General features: G+C 44.1%; 1 protein-coding gene across 2 annotated transcripts in view; it reads right to left on the bottom strand.

The window, feature by feature from the left end:
• Positions 1–790: 790 nt before the first annotated feature.
• Positions 791–25,382, bottom strand: part of CRISPLD2 (cysteine rich secretory protein LCCL domain containing 2) — a 45,545-nt gene continuing 20,953 nt past the window's right edge. For both annotated transcript variants that reach the window (XM_083625924.1, XM_083625925.1), the window contains exons 4-15: positions 23,332–23,464; positions 23,072–23,187; positions 21,126–21,226; positions 19,886–20,023; positions 19,482–19,542; positions 18,030–18,096; positions 16,636–16,766; positions 15,304–15,347; positions 12,913–12,985; positions 11,847–11,922; positions 6,282–6,415; positions 791–3,479 (exon numbers count right to left, since the gene is read on the bottom strand). In XM_083625924.1, the coding sequence (XP_083482050.1) occupies positions 3,425–3,479; positions 6,282–6,415; positions 11,847–11,922; positions 12,913–12,985; positions 15,304–15,347; positions 16,636–16,766; positions 18,030–18,096; positions 19,482–19,542; positions 19,886–20,023; positions 21,126–21,226; positions 23,072–23,187; positions 23,332–23,464 (1,129 nt within the window). In that variant the 3' untranslated portion in view covers positions 791–3,424. The remainder of the gene's footprint in view (positions 3,480–6,281; positions 6,416–11,846; positions 11,923–12,912; positions 12,986–15,303; positions 15,348–16,635; positions 16,767–18,029; positions 18,097–19,481; positions 19,543–19,885; positions 20,024–21,125; positions 21,227–23,071; positions 23,188–23,331; positions 23,465–25,382) is intronic.

The following is a 25,382-nucleotide window of genomic DNA, read 5'->3' as shown; positions in this document are numbered from 1 at the left end:
CATGAAATTTTCAGATGAACCGGGGATCTTATGATCAGAACAAGTGAAAATTCATTCCTTGCTTGACCAGACAAAGCAAAGCTGGCTACAAGTGTCAAAAACAGTGTGGCTCAGTCTTATCAATGCTACAAAACAACTAGATACTTCAGGCTCCATTAGTCCAAAACATCCTTGCTATGCTACATGTTTCTGTATCTCTAAGAAGAGATTGCTACAGCTCACTACCTGCCTGAATGCACGTGTGTGTTCATTTGTTAACTGCGAGGACACCCTCCCTGGAATTTGAATCACAAGTATATATGCCCTGTTGCCCCCCAAAAGTGAATAGATAAGAATACTGTATGTCAGGAAGAAGAAACTATTTTTCAGCCTGATGGCTGCATTTCATTCTGGGTGAACTTGGGGGGGGGCACATACCAGTGGTGGGTGGGGCCAGAGGCAAAATTGGGTGGAGCAACACATGGAAATGTTCCTTTTATACTTTAAGCTAGTTTCTACCCCTCCCCTCTGTACCCTGCAAGCAAGGGTTGTCACTAGAATTAGAGGACATATTCCAGCATGACAAGAACTCTCAAGGAAGGCACAAAGCAGAGGCAGTGAAGGATGCGGTCTGGGGAAGAGTTCTGAGGGCAAGACTGAGGGGTCTGGAGAACTGAATTCATTCCCCAGGCCTGGGGGCTGACACCCCTGATATATAAAATAAGAAGATGAGTTGATTTTGTTCTGTGTGACAATTCTGCAAAAGCCTTGAAACAAACCCAACAAGACAAGATATGAAACAAACAAGCGCTGTGCTAAATGGTCTCATTTAATTCTCAAGAGTTTTATTTCCACAAATGTCATAAACCAAAACAGCCGGAAAACAGTCTGTTTTGCTGTAGAGATACTTTGCTGTGGTGCTAGAGAATCAGTCTGAAATCCTAGACCCATCGAGAAGACCATGCAAAGCTAAAACAAAGTCATTTACAGTAAACTTTTTTTTTACAAAGGAAATAGTAAAAAATACATCATTTTTCATAGAAAAAAAGCAAATATACAAAAAACCAACCCTGCAGGCCCTTGCAGCCTACAGAGAAGAGATCTATTCAGATCACGCATCCAAAATAGGCAATCATGAACCCAGGAATGGAAAGGCTATTCTTTGTTGTAGTTGTTCTATATCTGAATGCACCCGCTGGTATATTTTGGATAAAATAACAATGTCTGTGTATTACATCCCCCCCTTCCTTTGTTCAAAAGACTTTTTGGAATATTAAATCAGTTTATGGGGAACAATTCCTGGGGCAGCTATGGGGGTGGGATGTAATTCTGTTTATCCCTAATTAGCACCACTTTAGCACCACAGCTGACAAGCATTCCTTGAAGTCCAGGATCCCAAAGCTCACCAAGGCACTGACTTATCTAATCATCTGCATCACTATTTTTTTAAAAAAGCAAAGAAACAACTATTGCTTCCTGTAAAGATTCACTCTAAATAAATAGAAAGTAAATCTTCAGATTATAATCTTTGGCAGAATGTGATATGGCATGAGATGAGACGCCAATATTCAGAGTGTCCTGCAATAAAATGTTGTGGCGTGGGACACTGTTCAAGATTTCTACTGCTCCATTCCATTTCCCCTCATCCATGTTTTCTGACCCACCCACTCTTAGTCAGCATTCCATGGCAAATGAGCATGACCAGCTCTCATTGCCTCTTTTCTACTTTTTTTTAACCTAAAGATATATTGAACCTATGCAGACTTTGGGGCTCCCTCCAGATCCACTGATACTTCTGTTATATATGGATGGTGTCATTTTGGTTACATAAGTGATCACATTAGTGCTCGGAATGAACTACTTCACTGAATTAATCCAGCTATCTCTGAACTACACCAGAAAGCAGTTCCTATAATTTCCAGGTGAACCAAATAATTAATTTTTCCCCACATTGCACTGTGTGTGTGTGTTTTGTTGTTTTCTTCTATTTTATACCTCTCCAGAGCAGTTTTTAAAAATTCTGGTGCCTAGAGAGATAGAGGAAAAGAATAGCACCTGGGACTACATGAAGGAATTATGAATTATTATAAATATGTTAATTGAATCAGAATGGAATTTGTCCCTCTTTGCAGGGAATGAACTGGAACTGGAATGAATTCCTTAAAATAAAATAAAATAAAAATTCAAGCTCTCTATGATACTCAGAGCCTGGACATTAGAGGAACTGCTATGTCCAAATTCCCAGCAGACAGACAAAAGCAAACTCTTTGGATCCCAGCTGTGGATTGGGCTGGATTTTAAAAGGTTTTAACAGGGGGGTGAGAATGATAAATGATTAAAATCCAACCCTTGAAATACCTGGGTGAATGTTACAACTCCATTCATCATGGAGACAGTTGAGATCTGCATGGGATCTAAATATATACTTACTGAATACAAGGAAACAAACCAGATCTATTAGTTCTCTAATATATATGTTGTGGTTAACCCCAACATACATAATATATATAATAATAATAATAATAATAAAATAAAGCCCCACATCTGTACAAAAACAGGGGCAAAGCAAACGCTCTGTAAGTTTCTAACAAAATAAAGATCAACTTCTAGAGATCACTGCATAATTAAGATATGACCAGCTCTGCTGAATAAAATAAATTGTAGGTAATTGTAAATAAAACAATGCTGTCTAATGTACTACCAATCGAAATGTGCCTGGACAGGGGTTCTAGTTCCTTGATTTATTTTAACACCCCTAACCTTCCTAACTTCCTGCAATTGTTTGGCCAGCAAACCCAGCTATTCCACATTTTTTCCCTTTGTTTGAGAGAAATTCCCGGTTTATGGAGATGGTGCTCTTTTGAAAGGCAGCTTTGTTTTTCCGACAGCTAGGTGTGTCTTTTGCACTATCCACAGAACAGTCTACCACATGTTGTTTCAGCACTGCATTTAATGGACCTATTGTTGACCCAAGAAAAGAATCCAGATAGACTTGGATTCTCTCTCTCTGTCTGTCTCTTGCACTCCAACACACCCAATCACACATACAAACTATCACACACATAGCAAGGCCTCCATAGTTATTCAACCTAACATTCACCCTTAAGCGGCAGGTTCATTCCATGAAGTGCAAAACTCTTGTCTTTGAGCAATATAAGCTGTGCACCAGGAAATAAGGTGTTGAACACTCCGCTCTCAAAATCTGACCCTAAATATTTGAAAGTAATATTAATAATAATAAGACACTGAGCTGACACCAATGGGATGTGGATAGTTAAGTCAGAATGTGATTCCGGCAGCAGTCTTTGTCATCCGTGAAAGAGTTTTGACCAAGAGGACTTCGTCGTACTGCATGCCAGGACCGACCACCATCATGTGTGGGCTTCCCATCACCTATGAATAGCGCCTCCTCCTCCCAAAAGACGGGGTTCCGCTTCTTGGAAATTTATTGCTTCACAGCAAAGATTCGGAAGGCGTTTCCTTCTGTCTGTGTCTTTAAGCTGGAAACAAGAAATAAGACAAAGGGAAGGCATAAGCAGTTTTTCCATTACAGGAGTGGGGGGGGACCCCTACATCTTCTTTTGATTGTTTTAAATAGTTGGGAAATTGCATAAAGTGATAAACAGGTCTGACCCTGTCATATTTTCTTCATAGGAAGCCTCTTGGGGACCATATCTCCAGTATCTGGTCTTCTGAACAGCTTCTAAGTAGGGATATTCTGGTCTTATCTATGATGGCCAAGAATCCATTTATCCTCCACACTTTTGTCCAGTCCCCCCCCATCTCACAGCCAATAGGAAATTCTTTATATGGATTCCCCCACCCTGAAAAGACTGGGGGGGGGAGTCTCAGGTGACTCTCCAATGGCTACAAGAGAGGTGATAAGATTCAAAGTAAACCCAGCAGGCCGCATCTGAAAAGCTTGGCTCTTTAGGTTGGCAGTGGGGAATAGCAGTCAATGTTTCTTTGCTAATTCCTCTGTTCAAACTCATTTAAAGGCAATGCGGATTTTATTCAGTGTTTGAAACCCTGAAACCAATTTCAAAATTTAGATGGTGGCTGGCTGATGCAGACAAATTTGTTATTTACAGTGGACGCTCGGGTTGCGAATGTGATCCATGCGGGAGGCACATTTGCAACCCACAGCGTTCGCAACCCGCAACGCCACGTCTGCACACACATGGGTTGCGATTCGGCACTTCTGCGCATGCGCAAGCCCCAAAACCCAGAAGTAACCAGTTCCGGTGCTTCCGGGTTTCGGTGCATCCGGAACCCAAAAACGCGCAACCTGAAGCGTCTGTAACCCGAAGTATGACTGTATAGGGTTGCTTGCTTTAGTAGGTAGGCTACTTCCTCCCATCCACATCCCCAGTGGATTTTTTAATGATTTATATTGAAAATGACCCTTGAATCCAAACAGTAAAAACATGGTTGGCTGACTGAGGTCCCATCCACACCATAGATTTAAAACACTGTTATACCACTTTAATAGTCATGGCTTTCCCCAAATTACCCTGGGAATTGTAGTTTGTTAAGTGTGCTGAGAGCTGCAAGGAGATCCCTTATTCCCTTCACAGAGACACAATTCTTCCTCACCATGCTCAGAGAATTCAAAAGTTGCCTTGCTGACTCGCCCTCCCTTTTCGCTTCCATCAAAGGGAGAAAAAAGCAACAGTCTTGGAACCAGTCACAACCCTGAGAGTTTTGGCTTTTACAGAAGTCCCAGTATGAGCTATCTTGGGATATTCCCAAAAGCCTTTTTCCTCCTGAGGGAACAACATAGTGAAGCTTACGCAGGACTGAGAAGAGCAGGGAGGGAGCTATCCAAGATGTACTCTCCCAGAAACCCCCATGGGATCTAAGGCAAGAATGATGAGGCACCATGCCTGGCTGCTTGATGTCATCTGAGATCTAGGGGCCTCCCCACAAACTAACTCATAGAGGTGTGCTTAGCATCCTACAGGGTCAGTGTAAAAAAACCAAAACCAATTAGAAAAGCCAGTCAGTGTTTCACTGCCTTGTTATATGCTTTCTAGAAGGAAAATTCTTCTAATGGTACATCAGTTGCGTTCCATTGAACAAGGATGGGGAACTTGTGGCTCTTCAGATAACATTGGACTACAACACCCGTCATCCTTGCCTATTGGTTGCACTGGCTTAGGCTGATGGGAATAGAGTCCAACAACATAAGAACATACGAAGTCAGACCATTGATCCATCCAGCTCAGTGTTGTCTGACTGGCAGCTGCTTTCAAGGATTTTGGGCAGGGTTCTCTCACAGTCATAGCTGAAGATGCTGTGGATTGAACCTGGGACCTTCTGCTTGCAAAGAAGATGCTCTCCCCAGACATCTGAGGATCACCAGGGACAGGCCATAGCTCAGTGGTAAAGGCCATGTTTTGCATGCAGAAGGTTCCAGGTTCAATCCCTGCTGTTTCCAGGTAAGTCTAGGAAAGAATCCCACTGGAAATCCTGGAGAAACACAGGCAGCATGACTATATAACACTGAGCTGGATGCTCAGAGCATGAGGCAGCTTCCTATGATTCCTATCCATGCCAAAGGACCATCACTATTGTAAAAGGAAGTATCAGAACAGGGTGATGAATCCCTCCAAATTTCTGTAAATACTTGCTCTTACTAGTTCTCTTTTCAGACAAAGCGGAAACATGGAACATGTCTGAACACCACCTTTCTTTATCCCCCTTAATCACTCTCAAGAACAATACTGTGAATCAATTCCTTACTGAATACTTTGTCATACAGCCAATCACTGATTTATGGAATTTGTTGTCAGAAGATGTGGTGCTGCTCAGTAAATCAGATGTGGAGGAAAGGACAAACTCATAGAGGAAAAGTCTTGCCAGTGACTATTAGTCTGGATAGCTCAGATGGTAGCATGGTACTGATAATGCCAAGATGTTCTGTACGGAACAGCTGCATATTCCTGCAATGCATAGGGTTTGGACTAGATGGTCCTCAAGGTCCAAATCTATGATCTATCAGTCTATGATCTACTTGTCATGGTGGCCATATGGAGTCCACATGCTCATAAGCGCTCTCTCTCTCTCTCTCTCTCTCTCTCTCTCTCTCTCTCTCTGAGTAGCAATTGTGTGGAACAAATGTGAGAATTGCTATTGTTTCCTGTTTGTGGATGTCCTGTAGGCATCTGACTGGACACTGTGAGATGCTGGGTTAGATGGACCAGCAGGGCTTTCCTTCAGTTCTTAGGTTGCAGAATAAGGAAGACAACAGAAGAACCATTTCATAAAGAGCCCAATCAGGAGAGGAGTGACTGCCTTACCTTGCAGATTGGATCCCATTCTTTGAAGAGCCACTGTAGGATTTCTTCTTCTCCACAGGCATCACGTCCACGTACCCACCAGCGTTGTCCCCAATGACCCCTGCATGCACAGCAGCCTTGCAGATACTGGAATTCTGAAAGGTCATAGAACAACCACAGTCACTTACAAAGGGGCCCAGAGGCTCAGAGGCATCGCATGGAACTCAACCCATGTTGCATATTAGCTGGGACATTATTCACACAAACACAGTTCCAGGTTATCATTTTGTTATCGCTAGGCCTGTGAGGGCACAGGACATTCAACACCAGCCCCAGCGCTCAGCATCCTGGTCCAAAATTAATCCTCAGTTCCCTCATTATCAACCATGACAGCAATGTCCACCCCGGCACCTTTCAAAAAGCAGCATTAATTTTTAAAAATAAAATAAAATACAGGCCCATGTATACCTTTATACCAGGTTAATTCCAGGTCACATTAAAGTTTACCAAAATGTCAAGCCTTACTTGAGAGAATCGCAACAGCCATTGATGGATCACTGCATCTTAAAAGCTACCGTATTTTTTGCTCTATAGGAAGATTTCCCTCCTAAAAAGTAAGGGAAAATGTGTGTGCGTCTTATGGAGTGAATGCAGGCTGCGCAGCTATCCCAGAAGCCAGAACAGCAAGAGGGATTGCTGCTTTCACTGCGCAGTGATTCCTCTTGCTGTTCTGGCTTCTTAAGATTCAGAATATTTTTTTCTTGTTTTCCTCTTCCAAAAACTATGTGCCTCTTGTGGTCTCATGCGTCTTATAGAGCGAAAAATACGGTATTTGGGAAAGAGGGAAATAGCACGGAACACCAAAGCTGTAGGGAAAGCCAGTCTTTGGATTCAAAAGGATTTGTGGATAGGCAGCTACAGAGGAACAAAGAGCTAAAGCACACACACACACACACACTGGAGATCATGGTCTTCCCTCCTTCTCTCCCACCCAAGCCATAAAAGGCAGGTTCTCTTTCATCCCTTTTAACATTTATCACTGCCTCTGTGCTGGCAGCTCTGCCCATCCCGTTTGCCAGCTTGATTTGGGGGCTTCTATATATGGTCAAGGAGAGTGGAGGAACACAGCTGAAGCAGATATGCTTTGAATTTGCCTGAGTATGCAGCCACAAAGCATCTAAAACCGGGACATTAAAAAAATATATATCACCCTGTCCTCAAGGAAGTCAGACAGGCTATTATTCTGCAGCTATGCACTACAGAAGCCTCCCTTTCCAATAGTTCTTTCCAAAGCCTTCATTTCCGGGCTGTTCTGCCTTCCGAAATTCACCTCCGGTGTGGTCAAGGCACACCCCTTCCACCCCCTTCCACCCCCTGGTGTTGCCTGTCGCTTGCTCCCAGCAAGAGTTTCTTATCTTCACTACCAAGTTGCAAAACTGTATAAAGAGGATAAGCCCCAGCACAGGAAGGAATCTCCTCCCTTCCTTAAAAAACAGCAATTATAATATAAAACGATGGCCAAGCAGCCTCAATTTCTCTATCCCTAGCCTGGAATGCATCCACACCATGCATTTGATAACTTCTTTACTTGTAAATTGATGGAGAATAGGGGGAAAATGATTTTTTGGGCACAGTGCTGCGGGAGGAACAAAAACCCAGTGCGCACCATTTCAGCAAAACCACTTAACCAACAGAAATGGAGGCAAGAGAGAAAAGAAATCCTGATAACACTTTACTGAGCTTACTGAACAAAAGCTGCATATAGGTTCACTAGAAAGGAACAGAGAGATTTTGACTTTCTTTGTTCCAGCCTTGTACATAGCAGGGAAACATACAATCAAGCATGCAGCCTGTTAATTCTAAGTTTGCATGCAATTTTTATGCAAATATGTCTCCTTTTTAATCTTATGGGGGGGTTGCATTTTCTCTTTGTTGGCAATACAAAATGCCACACCCTTCCAACTGCTGTCCGCTGTGTTGCATTTTACTATTCTTTAAAGTCACTATCAACTTTATGAGTGAATAATAGAATATAAATATGCTCCTCCCAAAGTTATTAATTTCAGCAACCTGCTTGTTCAGTAGAGCCTTGGCATTGTCACTATTGTCAAACAACCGGGAATCAGAAACCCTTGTTGCAAATCAGATCCCACTCTACATTCTGCCGACCCTTAGCTGTTGTAAGCTTGTATTTCAATATGGTTTTCATTTCTTTTTCTTCCCCTTCCCCTTGGTCTGTTTTAGAAACAGCTGAGCACCATCCCTTGCTCTCTGCAGGGTGGCAGAATGGCATTCTAACTCAGGAAACCACTTTTATGCAGGGTTTTGATGGCCCATCTGGCTTTGATGATAAGCTTTCACTACTTTCGACTGTTTGCTTCCTCAGTTCATCCAAGCCTGGAGTGCGCCTCCGGCACATTTGTGGTCTCATTATTTTGCCACTGATTACAAGCACTCTGGCTCCTTGAGCTCTCAAGAGCGTTTCCAGAGCTATCGTGACCTCTTTCCCTGCAAACATACCTTTCCCAAGGCTTCAGTCCTGAGCCAGCTAAAATAGTATGCTGGTTTCTATGGGAAAAAAGTGAGCTTGTCTTTTTTTTTTTTATTCAAGTCACACAGGCCAGAATTAAGTGTTCTTTGTCCCCATGGAGGAAAGCACACCAAACAGGTCTCAGGGGGAGGGGGAACCAAAAAAAGCTTCAGTCTTTATGGGGCTGCAGAGGGGAAAGATGCCTCGAGTCCAAAGTCCTCTGCAAAGACTGGTTCCTACTTCCCTATAGCCCTGTGCCATGATCAGAGTTCATTTTGGATACACTCAAGCAAATGAGCTAAATTAGGGATTGGCAAGCTTTACCAGCCATGGGCCGGATCATTCCCATGGAGATCATCCGTGGGCCAGACTGGTGCAGCGCAATGCTGGAAATCATGTCTGTGCATGTCCACGGCACCGAAAATTGCTTTTGTGCATGCCCAGATGCTGAAAATCGCGTCTGCGCAGAAGCGATTGTCAGCGTCGGACATGCACAGAAGCGATTTCTGGTATCTGCGTGTGCACAGATTCCATTTCTGGTGCCACTCGGTGAGTCCCTGCACTGCGCCATGCCACTTTAGTGCAGTGCATGGGGGACTTGCCAAGGGGGCGGCTCAGTTTGCGGGCAAAATGATCTTTGTGGGACGCATCTGGCCCATGGGCCACACATTGCTGACCCCTGAGCTAAATGATGTGTAAAGAGCAAAATTTAAGAACCAATATGGAAATCTGCTTGGTCTCCATTTTGCAAAAAGTCACCTGCCATATAAAGAACAGGGACCAGTTCACACACGGTCTCTGCATGCTTTGATCACTGCATGCTTCTAAGCAGTAGTAATATAGTGTAGTCAATGTGGTGCCCTCCAGGAGTTGCTGGACTACAAATCCCATCACCTTGGACCCCAGGCTGTGCTGGCTGGGGCTGTTGGGAGTTAGAGTCCAAAAACAGTGGGAGAGTGCCAGGTTAACTACTCATGTGGTGGGAATAGCAGTAGTAATAATGAGAGAGAGTTTTGTCTATGGTGCCACACAGTCTGTGGAATGGTCTCGCCTCTGAGATACAGAAGGCATCAACTCATACCCTCCAACATTTTCATCCCCCAAAATCACTGGACCTTCAGCTTTGGCCCGTCCTTGCTGACTCACGCCAGAGTAAATTGTCTTTTGCTCCAGTAGTCTGACACGAGGACTCGCACCAGAGTACTGGACCAAAAACTGGGACATTCCAGGATGCAACAGAAGTTGGGGTTGCTTTCTGTGATTTGGGGATGTCCCGCTTAAAATGGGACAGTTAGGGGGTATGTCAACAGTGATGAATTTCCAATAGTTATTGAAAACAAGTCTTCTTGCCCAGGCATTCCCTGGCCTTTGATACTTGTTTTAACAATTCTTGGTTCTGTATGTGTAGATTCTGTCCTATTTTTCTAGTTATTGTAAACCACTTTTAGTTTATTAATGAAAGGCTGTCTAAAAAAGAATTCAAGTAAATTAGTACTATTCATTCATTCTTTATTGGAGAGAGAGAGAGAGAGAGAGAGAGAGAGAGAGAGAGAGAGAGAGAGAGAGAGATCAACTCAACCACTTGAGTGCCAATCTTTATGTGTTGGAAGTGCAATGGAAATCCCAGAGCCAACCCTCCCATAAGGCAGAATGAGACCATGACCAAACTGTGTGTAATCATCAGTTCATCCTGTAGGCACTGGCATATATTTCTTTAGCACAAACCTTCCCTGACGAGCCTTCCATCCTCTCCTTCTACCTTATATCCAATTAATTCCACTACTCATAACTGCCAAAGCCAAGGCAGTTGAGCAATCATATTTGGGTGGGAAGCCATGCTTCCATTCAACCCATTGCTGAAGATCTGGCAGAAGAGTGCTAACTTAGGATCTAAAGAGGAGTTTAAAAGAAACCAGTTCATACAAAGAAATTGATCTTATGCTAAGGCCACACAGTGTCCAAAATGAGCTTTATCCCTTGCAGGGAAACAACCGTAAGTTTTTGTTTGGGTTTTTCTCCTTTTTTAAACGCAATTCAAGAAGCTCTACAGTAGGAACAAAATCATCAAATAATTTGGACCATTCTAGCTGTGCAGTAGTAACTTTATTCCACTGCCAACCCACACGTTGATTAAACACTGTCAGGCTCTGTTGCCAGCCAACAATTTTGGAGAGCAAAGATTTGGTCTCCAAACAAGATGGATGTTGTTCTTGAACACATCCCTAATTCAACAGGGAATAAATGTTTTTGGCTCCTTCTCCTGAGTCCTAAGAACTCCTGGTGTGTTAAGCCTCTGTGCTATAGACATGCAGAGGATGTTCACCTTCTGGTATAGAGTATCTCATGGTTTTTCTGTCTGCTCAAGGAATCATAAGAATTACAGGCCTGCTCTGTAATGTCCCTATGCCAACCTTCACCAAATGAATGGCCTCTGGGTGCTTTGAACTACAACTCCTCTCAGGCCCAGTCAGCATGGGCCTGCTCAATGCTGTTCAATGCTGTTCCAGCTCAATGCTGTTAGCATACAGAGGATGCCACTCTTCTAACATTGACTATATCATGATTTTTGTCCACTTACTCAAGAAATCCTGGGAACCGTAGGTTTCCCAAAGTGCTGAGAATTCTCTTCTGGCAATCCTCTGGCTGCCAGTGAACCACAAATTCTGTCACTTGCCTATAAACTATGAGTCTGCCTCCACCTTACATTTATCACATGGAAAGCAGGTTTGCAGCCACGTCTTAGCTCAATGTGTTAAAACACCTTTATGTATTTATTTATTGGTAAGCCACTTTGAGATTGTTTGGGTAATAAATGGAAGGAATAAACCTCATCCAGCTTTATCTGCCTCTCTTCAGGAAAGCCTTCAGATTTCTCAATGACACAGCCTGGCTTGCACTCTGGATGTGATATACAGCACTCGTAAGCGGGCTCACTTTCATGATCGGTGGAACGTACCCTGTCATTCATAAAACTACAGAAGCTGAAAATGCCACAACAGCTCCACTGTGTATGTACAGCCCATTTTGCCAAGCAGGATGAAAAGAAGGTTACTTACATCTGCGTAAATGTTGGTGCCATACACCGGTGCCCAATAGGATGGCTCATCTTTGCAGTAAGCTGGGCAGTAAGACCTGAAAGGCAATGCATTGAAATGAGCATCTTGCACCACGGACAGCCAATGAGTTTTTGGACTCGACCTCCTGTGAGCCACAGAAAGCCTGGCCAATGGTCAGGGATGATGAGAGAGTTGTGGCCCAGCAATTTAAGGAAGGCACTGTAGGAGAATAGTTCTTTCCCTACAGAGCCACCTTTACTACTCCTTATGTTACAACAATGAGCTTTTAGGCAGGAAGCTCCGGATTCTGTCTCCCACCACCCTACAAAATTTGCCTGGCACATATATATATATATATATATATATATATATATATATATATATATATATATTTGAACAGCCTTGCTAGATCAAACCAAGAGTCATTGTCAGCTGGTGAAGGAATTCGCTCCTGGGAGTCACCAGCTACTTTTTTTGCAGTTACTGGGCCAGATGGGGAAGAGAAATCCTTACCACTGACTGGTGAGAGGCAACAGGGAGGCAGGATTGGCTCAGTCAGCACCTTCCAAGCTCTGTGGCTACTGACCGGCTAGCAGCTTCAGATGATATTACCACATTGGGAGCTGCTAGTCAATCAGGAACTGAATGAAAAGCCCCTGCTACTCACTTACCTCCCAGTGAGGGAGCTGTTTCTCCTCTCTGTGGTGCTGACTGTCCGCACCAGAGAACCATCCCACCAGCTACTGCTGTTTGCTGTGGGTTTTCCCAGCCTTCTCTCTGCTTTCACCAGTCTTGCTTTTGACTTCCAGGTGTCTCTTGAATATTTTTTTAAGCTGACAGGCTTATACCATTGTTTAAAATGTCCTATGAGTGGCTGTTCATTTTTATGATTGCATCATAGTGCTTTTAATGTTTCTGCGTTGCTGATGTTTTGCAAGAGTGCGGCATATAAATACTTTATAGGAGTAAAATAAAAAAATGAATTTCCCTTTCATTGCAATGGGGACTCATGCAGGGGGAAGTCCTGGGCCACTCATACCCACTAAGTATAACTCAAAGCATTTACCTTGGGCAATGAGTGGCTGGCTTCTTGAACTGGCAAAGCTCCGCTACTGTGGTGTAACAATCCAGAGTCTGCACTGTGGAAATGAACACAAGGTCAAGTTGTGAGGTCCATGGGATGGAAGGAAGCACTTGAGACAGACTCCCCATGCACACACCACCCATTGCATATTAAGAGGACCAGTTCCAGGGGTGAGAAGTCTTTGGGCAAAGGGTCCTCTGGTGCTGCTGCAGCAGGATCAAGCAGAGAGAGGAAATATGCATCCTGAGTAGGAGCTCCTGAGTGGCTCAGTCATCCCCTTGAAAGCCTTGCAATTGCTGATTGGAAAGCAGCCTCTGTTGATGTCAGGAACTGCTAGCCCAGGCATAGGCAAACTCCAGCCCTCCAGATGTTTGGGACTACAATTCCCATCATCCCTGACCACTGGTCCTGTTAGCTAGGGATGATGGGAATTGTAGTCCCAAACATCTGGGGGGCTGGAGTTTGCCTATGCCTGGGCTAGCCAGTCGGTGATAAATGAAACACCCCATGCCGTCCCTGGATCACTAGTAAGGGAGGACCATTAAGCATCCTCTGGTGGACCCCTTCTGTCAGCTAACCCGTCTTGGCTGCTGTGAACCAGCCGGGTCCAGCCACCCTTTACATTTCCTTTGGTGACACCAGAGTGATGCAAATTCCATGGGCATGGTGGGAAATTTAAAAGGGAAGCTAAATCCAGATATCTGATACTGTTGAAGATCAGAAGCAAAGAAAATTTCAGGGGCCATCCAGGGAGGACAGCTGGTGCTTTAATGGGCGTTAGGGTCCTGGAAGCAGCTGGAAGGCGGAGTGCTGAAAGATGCCAGCCCTGCACATCCAAGTCCCTTCTCTTCAAATAGTTTTACACAAAGGAGACATTTCTGAGAGTCTTTATCTTGGAGACTGGCTAAACTGCAAAAAGATTCCTTCATTTAAAAGGAGGGAAGGAATCCAAGTTTTTCTTTTTTTTAAGTGGCCTCATTCTTCCTTGTAAGTGTCCTGTCCGGTCTGCAGTCTGTTCCTGGCAGATTATAAGTCGCATCCTAACTTTAAAAGGCTTTTGATGGCATTGCTTTTGAAAGTCCCTCCCCCCCCCTTTTCATCTCTAACTTTCTAATGCCTTTGTTCAGGCAAACAGGGGTCTGGCACACACAAAAAGCTGTGTTTAGCCTGGATCAGAACTGTAACTGGATGGAAAATGGGTCTGTTTCAGGACAATGCCAGAGTTAGCTTTTGAGTGTTTGTGTATGCTCTTTTTTTCTTGGAGCTTTCATGCTTTGCTCTTGTCATAATTATGAATATTGTTTTTACAGGCACATGAAAGAGACACACATCTTGATGGCTGGGGTGGTGGGGGAAGCCAAGAGGAAGAGATTGTTTCAGTTCAAAGTAAATTGCAGGACACATTTTGGACCAACCTAATCAAAACCGGGATTTTGAAAGCAGCTCCTTTGCTGTTTCTTGTCACAGATTGACAATGCAACTAGCAATGTTCATTAGTATTATTATTTTCATTATTATTTCACCTAGACAACAATTTTTACTTATAATGTTCTTCACCATGTTTTCTGTAAGTCTTTGCAACACCTCTGCAAAGTAGGTCACTCCTAATCTCATTTTAGAGATGAGTAACAGCCAGATGCCATCAGAAAATCATTATAATGGAAGAGATTGTGGCTACTTTCACAGCATTCATTTAAAGGACTATGATAGTACAGCCATGGCTTCCCCCAAAGAACTCTGGGAGCTGTAGTTTGTGAAGGGTGCTGCGAGTTAATAGAAACGCCCCTGGTCCCCACACTGTGCTGCAATTCACAGAGGGGTTTAACTAGGGTTGCCATACGTCTGGAATTTCCCAGACATAGCCAGAATATGGCAATAGGAAACAGTGCCTGGGCTCAACAGCCTTTGTGTCTAGATTTCCTCTTTTAGAAATATGGCAACCCCCAAGTTTAACAGTAATTTCCTCTTCACAGAGAACTCTGGGGACTACAACTCTGTGAGGGAATTATCATCCACCAAGTGGCATTCTTGAGTGGAGCTTTGAAATGGGTTCAGCAACACCTGACAATAAGTTGATTGTTGGATCAAGAGAAGCTGTCTTTCGAGTGCTGTTTTACAGAGTGGCTTTGCCAAGCCCTCTGCAAGATCCCCTGTTCTGCCCCCACAAGTCCACCTGTCAAACCTGGCCCACAAGAGGTGGGGGAGAGAGCAACCTGACCTGTCTGCCAGATCCCATCCCCCACATCCTTGATGTAAACCAAAGGCCAGTTCTAGTATAATGTACAGTTCTAGGAAGCTTTTCCATGCCTAACAAACCCCTGAATGGCATAGTATCTTCTCAGGTATTATAGGCTCCCCATAAAGAAAACTTACCTGTGACTTTCGAAACAATGAAGGAATTAGAAGGTTTGAATTTGCTGTGAAATGCAAAAGACAGAAAATAAAAAGTATTAACTGGCTGTTTCTAACTAAAAGATATGCACTGAATAAATCAAATCTCCATGCACCATTATAGGAGGACCAGCATCTGTTAGATATCGGAAGTAGGCAGGATATCGGATGTAGGCAGGATAAATTCCAGATTTTGTAACTGTTAAACAAGCCCCTGCTGCTGGGCGCATCACAAGTTGACCTGCAGCCACCAGCAGGAGTGTCTGTTTGTGTATTTAATGCCATGAAAATACTCAACAGCATTTATTTATTTTTCTGAATTATACTGCAGTTAAAGGCAGAAGAGTAAACAGGCCATTTTTCTGTGATCATTTGGCCACCCCTAAAGGAGTCTGAAGTTTGGAACTTCAGGTTTCTCAGATTAAGAATAGTATGTCAGGAACTCCATTTCATAGGTGGAGAAGGGACCAATCAGAAGATAACGGAAGTCACACACATAGCCATGACTCAACATTTCCTTAAAGCGCATCACTGCTGAACCTGGAGTTAGACTTTCATTTCTACAGATCCTGATTTATTCCCTCTCTCTTAATACTAGAACTCAAAATCTTCCTGTGAAACTGAATGACAGGACATTTTGGATGGGCAGATGAAAGTACAGTGGTACCTCAGGTAACAGACACTTCAGGTTACAGACTCTGCTAACCCAGAAATAGTACCTCGGGTTAAGAACTTTGCTTCAGGACGAGAACAGAAATTGCGTGGCGGTGCGGCGGCAGTGGGAGGTCATATTAGCTAAAGTGGTACCTTAGGTTAAGAACAGTTTCAGGTTAAGAACAGACCTCCAGAACGAATTAAGTTCTTAACCCAAGGTACCACTGTAGTTTTTTGCAGAAAACACAATTGAATTCACCCCCAATTGCTTAGATACTTTAAAGGGGAGATAAACAAATTCACAGAAGATAAGGCTATAAGCCATTAGATCTAAGCAGAACCTCCACATTCAGTGGCAATATACCTCCAAATATTTGCCCATGGGCAACAGAATAAAGGGAAGGCTTCTTCTTTCAAGCCCTACCTGTAGGCTTCCCAGAGTCATCTGGCTAGTCATTGTAAGTAAACACTATCCTGAGCTAGATCTGGCTAGATCGATCTTGTGATGTCCATATGCCCTTGACTACAGAGCCTTCCAGGCAGCTCAGTAAATGTAGAAACCAACTGGTGAGTGCAGCAGGCCCAAGTTAAAACCCACCAAAACCATCACCCAGAATATTTACTGCTCAGATTTCCCCCCCCCCCCCCGTGGTAAATTACCTTGATGATTGGATGCCATTTCTTGAAGACTTCACAAAGAAATCTGCTCTGCCTTTCCTGGTGATGTCTACCAGGCCTCCTCTGTTATCCAGCACCCCAGAATGGATGGCAGCCCGACATATACTGGATGACTGCAAGGAACATTATTTTTACAGAAGACAGTTAATAGAGTTTATTTGTAAGACTCTTCCTAGCTGATGGAATAGCTTGCATTTTTGGTAGCAGTCTGTCATTAATCCAGAGCAGGGGTCATCAATGCAGTGCCTCTGGGTGCCACAGTGCCCTCCAGTACCCTCCTATGGCACCTGGAAAAGGCCTCAATAAATATTCTCCCCCCAAAAAATCTGTAATGTATGGGAGACTGTTTGCTCTTCCTGCTCAGTTTCTGTTTGTTCTGGCTCAGCTTCTCCCACATTGAATACATCCCCTTAAACATGTCCATGTGCCATCAGATTCCAGAACACCCTCCCTCCCTTTAGTTCTGAACAGAGGAGAGGCTGAAAGAGTTTCTCTCTATGAGTGAGTGTAGTGGTGATTGATGAAGATGCTTTTTTCCAATGATTGCATCAATTTGTGGCCCTCTTTTTCTGCTCTTTTAGATCTGAAAGCCATTTTTGTTGTGTCATGTCCCTATGGCAGCAATCTTGTAACCCACAGTGCTGTCTCAAAATCCTGAATTGATCTAGTGGCATTTGCCATTCATAGCCTACAAGCCACAATTAATATGGAGCATAGCTGACAACATTGATTTTCAAAATACTAGCACACACACACACACGGATTGGAACAAGTACAAGGGAAACCTGGACTTCAAGGGGTGGAATGTAAAATTTGTTGATTTTATTTGCTGATCACTAAATGAATGCTACTGTTTCTGTGCTTTGGTTTTCTTGTTGATCTTTTAATTTTAGTTTTATTATTACAATAATAGTCTTTAAATTGTACATTGCCCTGGAAGTTTATGTTGAAGGGTGTGGCTCATACATTTTGTATATAAAATGTTTGCTGTTATTAGAAACAGAGCCAAGAGGAATGTGACCTATCAGGAGTAAGCTAGAGCAGTATCTGTCTGGATGGAGCCAAGGTAAGGCCTAGCTAGTGATGCATGATGTCTAGCAGAATTTCGAGCTCCAATAGAATCTGGAGCTTCTTCATTCTGCAGACATCCCAGTTTTGGAGGCCAGACATCATGCATTTATTTATTTTTTATGGGAGTGGCCCTATTGAACTGAAAGCCACCTACACAGAACACAAGGCTGTGATTGTGTGCTTGGCTTTTATCCAGGGTGAGTATGCCTGGTGGTTCTATCATCACGCAGGTCACTAAGGCACATCATTATCCTCCATTTCTTGGGACTTGCAAATATCTCTCTGTTTATTACTTTATTACTTACGCTTTCATAGGTGAAGGTTCCGAACACTTTTGCGTTATTGTTCAAGCAGCCAGCAGGACACAGGTATCTAGCAAAACAAAATGTGTATAGTTAGCCATGTAATAGTCTTCAGGCCTTTCGGAACTATCTGTAGACCCTGCCTGAAACAGAGAACCCACTTTTTATTTTTATCATACATTCTGACTTGCCCATTCTTCTCTGTCTCTCTCTTGTTCCTCCTCCCTCCCTTCATTTTCCCTCCTTCTTTGAACCCCAAATGAATAAAACCTTCCCCTGAAATGGGGTGATAAGGATTTGTTTTAAGTTTTCATGTGTGCTGAAACTCTTAAGTTTGTTTGTTTTTTAATCATTTAACCATATCAGTTAACAAACATGGATACATATGCTATAATGTTATTGTTTTAGTTAAATAAATTGTTTAAATTGTTATAAAGGAAATGATTATTTTTCTCCTTGCAATAAAATACAGCAGAAAAGTTGTCCAAATATAAATAATAATTTCATAATTACCTGTCTTTGTATTTCTAATAGTATAACCAAATCAGTGATTTTTTATATAACTGTAAAAACTACTTTGAAAATTAATTATTCCAAAAATGAAACCTTCATTTGGTTGTAAATATTAAGATTACACCAGCAAGAATAGGTCTTTCTGTAAAAAAAAAAATGATTTAAATCAAGTCTTACTGACTAGTGACTTAAATGGACACGGCATTTCAAGAAGCACTTTTCAATGGCAAAAAAAAATTAAAAAATCCAATAGAGCTAGGCTGAGTGTGGGCTATGTTGCAAAAGCAAATACTCAGACTCCACTGATTTTCAAATAAAATGTTGTGCAGCCTTACTAACCTCATTTGAACTACCCACGTTTTTAAGGAGAAACAATAACAAAAAAAAAGCAATGCATAAAAACGGAACACCATCCCCACTCTACGTTTTCAAACAACCCTCTCTTTAATACCAATGTTTGGTTTGGATTTGGCATGCTTCCCTCCCCAGTCCCCCCCCCAACACACAAAAAAACCCCAAAGTGATAAACTGTACTGTGCTTTAACTAAAACCATCACACGCAGGCTTGGTGGGTGGAGGCAATTGATGGTCCAGCTGAGATAAGTAAACATTGCTAGAGCGAGGGTGCTGAAAGGTCAGTGCCAACATTAGCCAAACAGTGTCGGCCACTTTGGGAACTGCGGGTTACACATCGCAGGCACTTACACGAAATCAACGGAGGCCCCTTAATCTTGGCTGAATTTGGCTGCATCATTTGCATGAACGGGCCCTGAAAGGCTGGCTTCATAGACAAGGGGCTTCTACACAGCCACTGGATCCGTGTCACAACAAACAGAGCACAGCCCATCTTTTGCTTTGAAAATATAGTGCGACTTTGCCAAAGATGAGGCCTCTGCTTTCCCAGCAAGGTGGGGAAAGGAAAGAGAGGGAGGGGGTGATTACCTGTTGCATGTCGATCCTTTGCATTTATCCCTCATTTTGGTGTCACACTTGATCACTTGTGCTGGAAGGGGGAAGAGGAAATATAGAACCATCAGCAGGGCAAGTACTGTAACACATATCCACATGGTCACACTTGTGTAGATGAAGCCTTCAAGCCGTTGCTAGACTACAACTCCCATCATCCATGACCATTGGCTATGCTGGTGATGGGTGTTGGAGTCCAACAAGATCTGCAGGGCCACAACTTCCCCAGCCTCAGTCTAGAAGCTTTAAGGGGGTTCTCTCTTTAAAAAGCTACAGGTGACCAAAAATTCCCTTGCAGGTTTGTTTGATATATATATATATACATATATAAACAAAAGCATCTTGAAACTTAGGAGACGGAGACAGTAATGCTCTCTTACTCATGTAAGACACAGCGGTTGGCTTTTCTTTCACAGGTTTTGTGGCTTTGGGCTTCCACACAGGTTTGCTGTCCGACACCTGGGGCGTCTCCACTTCGTTGGTCTCTTCGGTCTCGGGTTTTTGGACGTAACCGTCATCTTTTTTCACCCCAGCAGGTTGAAAGAAAAAGCATCTTGTTAATATTTAAGGTCAGTGGGGCAGGTGGTGGAGGCGCAGGGGATGGAGCGACTGCTCCCTTTAATTTACTTAGAGGGGTTGGCTGCATTGCCTAGAAGTTCGCTCCTGCTTGAAAGCTTAAAATGCAAAGCAAACAGAAGGGGAAAGTGGGTCGTTCTCCTCTAAAGGTCACATCCACATCACCACAGCACCTCTGTGGAGAGTACACTACAGATCCCAAGATTCTTTGGGGAAAGCCATGTGTTTTATATTTACGGTGTGGCTTTGACTGGAGTATGAAGTAACAAACAAGACCTGTACAAATATAAAAATTACTAGCTCAGGCATAGGGAACCTCACACCTGGGGGCAGGCGTCAAATGGAGACCTCTATGCCTCTCTGTCCAGTCCATGAGATATCCCCAAGGCACGCCCATTTATCTTCCAAGGCCACAATCTCTATTGGCCCCGCTTTGCACCCTCTGGGAGTATTTTTGCCTGGCCGGCAATGTGCCCTGGATCTCTGATTGTGACTCATGCTTTCCTAGATGGGGACTAGAGAAGGGTATGCGAGTTGGGTGTAGAAGCCAGCCACAGCACATCAGTAACCCTGGCGTTCATTGTGTTGCCACTGGCAAAGTTCTACTCAAAGTAGACCCACTGAAATTGATGAGCCTCAGTTGGTTGTGTCCAATCATTTCAGTGGGTCTGCTCTGCGTAGTACTAACATTGATACAGCCCATCTAGTCCAGCATCCTCTTCTCACAGTGGCTCACCAGATGCCTGTGAGAAACCTGAGCGCAAGTACAGAGCTCTGCGCCTCTTCATCCATGGCTCTCAGTGAAGCATTCAGAAACATTACTGCCTCTGACTGTGGGTCGGAACCATACAAAGGGAGAGCAGGTGGGCCTTGAAGCTAACCCATCAACAGCAAGCAGCTGGCCAGCAAACTGACCAAGCACACAGATCCCCCTCCCTTTGGTCACACCCTTAAGGGGGAAATACAGTTCTACATTTGTATCTATGCATATGCATTAGCATACACCAATTCTATTGACATCTTGCCAACCACTTAACCACGTACCTTTGTAACAGAGATTATTCTGGCACCTTCCTCCATAGCTAGGCGGGCATTCAGAACACGGCCTGCCGTTTTTATAAGGTGCTTCTCCGATCCAGTTGCCTCTGAAAAGTGAGCACACATTTTGAAAGTTCCTTAATTCCTCCTCTCTCAAGCATCCTCTGTTCCACACTTTAACATATGCAGTTGCTTCACTGGACTGTTCCAGGCCAGTTGCCTGGATCTTTACCCTCCTGAGGCCTCTAAGCACCGTGGAGCTACAGAAGAACTGAATGTCCTTACTGTACTTACTCATTGATAGATTACTGTAAATATGGGAAAAGATTACTCCCTTCCACAAATGTATAGTTGAGCAGCACTCTAGCGATAACTTGGCAGAGTTCAGAAGTGAAGCTGCCTTTTTATATACCTCACAACCAGCCAGTCACTGACGGGCTTTTGCCACTGGCTCCCCCTCGCTAGTTCCACAAAGCCGTTAGTCAAGGCTGCCTCCATTTCTTTCCTCACAGGACATTCAGGTGGCTGGAGGAACTTAGCACGGATGTTCAGGTCTTCCCCACTCAGGAACATGTTCCATTCCCCATCCTGGAGAGCTTCCGAAGAGTCTTCCAAGAGATCCAAAATACTAGCTATGATGTGTGAGCCAGACAAATTGCCAGTGTCTGGGAACATCAGACTCACACAATGTTTCCTTCATGCTAACCCACTCATCCTTACTGGGCAGAAATCACTCAGCACCAAATTTGTCTTCAGGAGAAGTGAGAGACCTACGTTTGAGCCACGCCTGTCCAGAAACACACTTCTCAAAACATTCAAAGGAGCAGGAGCTGCCATTTTGATACAAACAAGCCCACAAGAGGGCCTGTTCAAGGTTTGGATTAAGGATGCCTCTGTTCTACCTCCACTGTCAGGGGTATTATGCTTCTGGGTGCCAGTTGGTGGGAATCACAGGTGAGCAGAGTGCTGTTGTGCTCATGTTTGTCTTGCAGGCTTCCCATAGGCATTTGACCAGCCACTGTGATGCTGGAGTAGGCAGGCTATTGGTCTAATCCAGCAGACTCCTCTTATATTCTTAAGTGATGGAAGCACTGGTGGGGTCCAAAACTGATTACATTTCCTCAACCCAGCCTGGTGTTCAACATTGGTCTTTACACTATGGGGCTGTCTCCAGTGTTTGCAAGCATGAGGGCGGGCTCTTGCTCCAGCAGACAGGTGACTTTAAATATTGTGCAACAGAGAAATTGAATGTAACAGTTGCTCTAGCAATGGATTGTGCAATCTGTTGTGCAACAACGTTACCAGCAATCTGATTATCTGCTTGCACAACAATGTTCTGCTGGTGCAACACATTTGGCCAGCAGATAAGTATACCACTAAGTGACTTTAACTTAGCGTTACATTGGATACAATCCCCTGTCTTTTATGTCACCAGCAGTGCCACTGTCCCTAACTGACCCATTGGGCTTTGGCATTACTCATAACCAGAAAGACAGTTGGAAATAGCCTGCCCAGTTGCTGCCAACTGAGACAAAATAGGCACAAAACTGCAATTACTTCAACTTGCATCCCTTATAGGGACAGGTGAATCAGTGCCTATCAAATTCTCATCTTTCCAGCCTTAAGTTCAGCTCTCCACATATCCACATCTGTTTGTGGGTTTTTTGAAAACAAAAGTCCTCATGAAAATTCATCACCCCCTCATAATGTACACATTTTGGCACCTAATCAATTGCATTTTTACATATTATTTTCACTGATATATGCAGTCTTTACCCTCCTTTTGTGCATATTACTTGGCTGGAGAATTGCATTGCAACATTCAGAAAAGTGTGAATTTCAAAGGATCGCTGTGCTTCAGTTCACATGTTGTTTCAGAAAACCCAAATTTGTTAGATTCCCCTTTAAAGGAGAACAGAAAGGAATCTATAACCCTGTTCCCAATTCCTTACTTAGGAGAGTAGTTGCAGACCAGGTAGACAGCATTCTCCCAGATTTGGCCCCACACGTCCATCCTTTTGCAGACGTTCACAGCACAGCCAACCTTATTTGTCGTTGCCCAGACCACCTGCAAATGGACACAAGGGCACAAATTATGTCAACACTTGCCACACGAGATCAGTCCCCTAGCATTTTCACATCTGCCCACATCTGGCAGACTTGCAAAAAGAAGCAGCAAGTTCCAACAGAAGCCCTGTCCCGCTTCCCTTACCTGTGTGTAGTGGGTGCACATCGGTCCTGAACATCTCTCTGGACACCAGGGATTACATTCGTGGGGATAGGGATAGGTATAATCTTTCACTTCATCGTACCAAGACTGGACATGGAAAGCTGGAGAGCGATACCTAAGGAAAAGAAAGATATGTTCCAGTTCTGGTGGAAGATTTGGCAGCGCCTATTCCTGCAGCAAGGGATGCAGGTGGCGCTGTGGTCTAAACCACTGAGCCTCTTGGGCTTGCCAATCAGAAAGTCAGCGGTTCGAATCCCTGCGACAGGTTGAGCTCCTGTTGCTCGGTCCCAACCCCTGCCCACCTAGCAGTTCAAAAGCATGCCAAAAGTGCAAGTAGATAAATAGGTACTGCTCTGGCGGGAAAGTAAACAGTGTTTCTGTGCGCTGCTCTGGTTTCACCAAAAGTGGCTTAGTCATGCTGGCCACATGACCTGGAAAAACTGTCTGTGGACAAACGCCAGCTCGCTCGGCCTGTAAAGCGAGATGAGTGCCGCAACCCCAGAGTAGTTTGCGACTGGACTTAACTGTCAGGGGTCCCTTACTTTTTATTCTTGCAGCACCTAGTTAAACTATGGCACTCACTCCCACAGGAAGCAGTGGTGGCCTCCAACTTGGAAGGCTTTCAAAGAGGAGATGACAAATTTGTGGAGAAGGCAATCAATGGTTACCAGCCATGATGGCTATGCTCTGCCTCCACAGTCAGAGGCACTCATGCTTCTGAATACTAGTTACTGCATGTTGCATGAGTGGTCTTGTGTTCAGGTCCTGCTTGCTGGTTTCCCACAGGCATCTGGGTGGCTACCATTAGAATAGGATGCTAGACAAGATGGGCCATTGGCCTGGTCCTACAGGCTCTTCTTGTGTTCTTAATTTGACAGAGAATACCATTGCCTCTCTCAGTGGCGTAGCGTGGGGGGTGCAGGGGGGCGGGCCGCACCGGGCGCAACATCTGGGGTTAGGGCAAATCCACGGGTTAGGGGGCGCAAATCCACGGGTTAGGGGGCGCAAATTACTTGCCTTGCCCCGGGTGCTGACAACCCACGCTACGCCACTGGCCTCTCTTAAGTATTTATGGCAGAGTACCTTTCCCGCACTGCCAAGAATCCACAACAGAAGAAAAGCCCAGCTGGATCAGACCAGGGCCAGTCTAGCCTAGCCTCCTGTTTCCCATCTTGCAAGAGATGCACCAAGAATTTCTCCACAAGGCTTTTTTATATGCCACTTTGCTGGGAAAAGAAGTGGAGATGAGCCCTGGACTGACTCCAGAATGGTATAAGTGTGGGCAGGTTGGGACTGATGACTTTTAGCAACTGAGCAGAATGGAATTTCGCCCCCTAAAAAATGGGATTCAAAGTGAGTTGCATTATAAAGTTCTGAGCATGAAATCTCCCACGCTGTTTCTTTTTAGGAGCCCTCTCATTCTCTGGGGACATTAGTGAAATCTCTTCAGAAACTCAGGGACTCTCTCTGTTCACCAGGCTGCAGGTGTAGCAAAATAAATAACAACTTCACCATAAGGCTGTGTGGGAAGTGGAAGATATAAACCCTGAATTGAAAGTAGGGAGTGGAGCTCAGCCCACTCTCCAGTTGGCAGCCAGTTCTTCAAATTAGGAGCTGGCAAAAACATTCGGCTGCATCAACAAACATGATTTCTTACCCTGCCCAGTGCAGTGTTAGGATGAAGCCTTCAACTGGGATTATGGAAAGTACGCTCCCTCTTAGTCCACGTTATGTGCTCACAATCAGGGAATGAACCCAAAGTGGGGAGTACAGAGCCTAGCAGGACATGGGATGACACTAAGGATTAAGGAGCTTAGCCATTTGGACGTCGTGTTCCGTCACCAAATATGGATTTCTGTAGGTTACAGAAGATTCTGCCCTGGCTTCTGTCTTGCTACTGACTTTCTGCTTCTTTTTGGACCATTTCCCTGCGTGCAACACATCACCAGCACTCTTCCTAATGGAGAAAATTCATGCAGCACAGAGTAATTTAAAAAAAAACAAAAACACAAACACATAGGAAATGTGTGTGC

Source organism: Podarcis filfolensis (assembly GCF_964270895.1).
Source record: "Podarcis filfolensis genome assembly, chromosome: 8".
In the NCBI taxonomy this organism is placed as follows: Eukaryota; Metazoa; Chordata; class Lepidosauria; order Squamata; family Lacertidae; genus Podarcis; species Podarcis filfolensis.
This window is presented reverse-complemented; position numbering and strand designations above follow the sequence as displayed.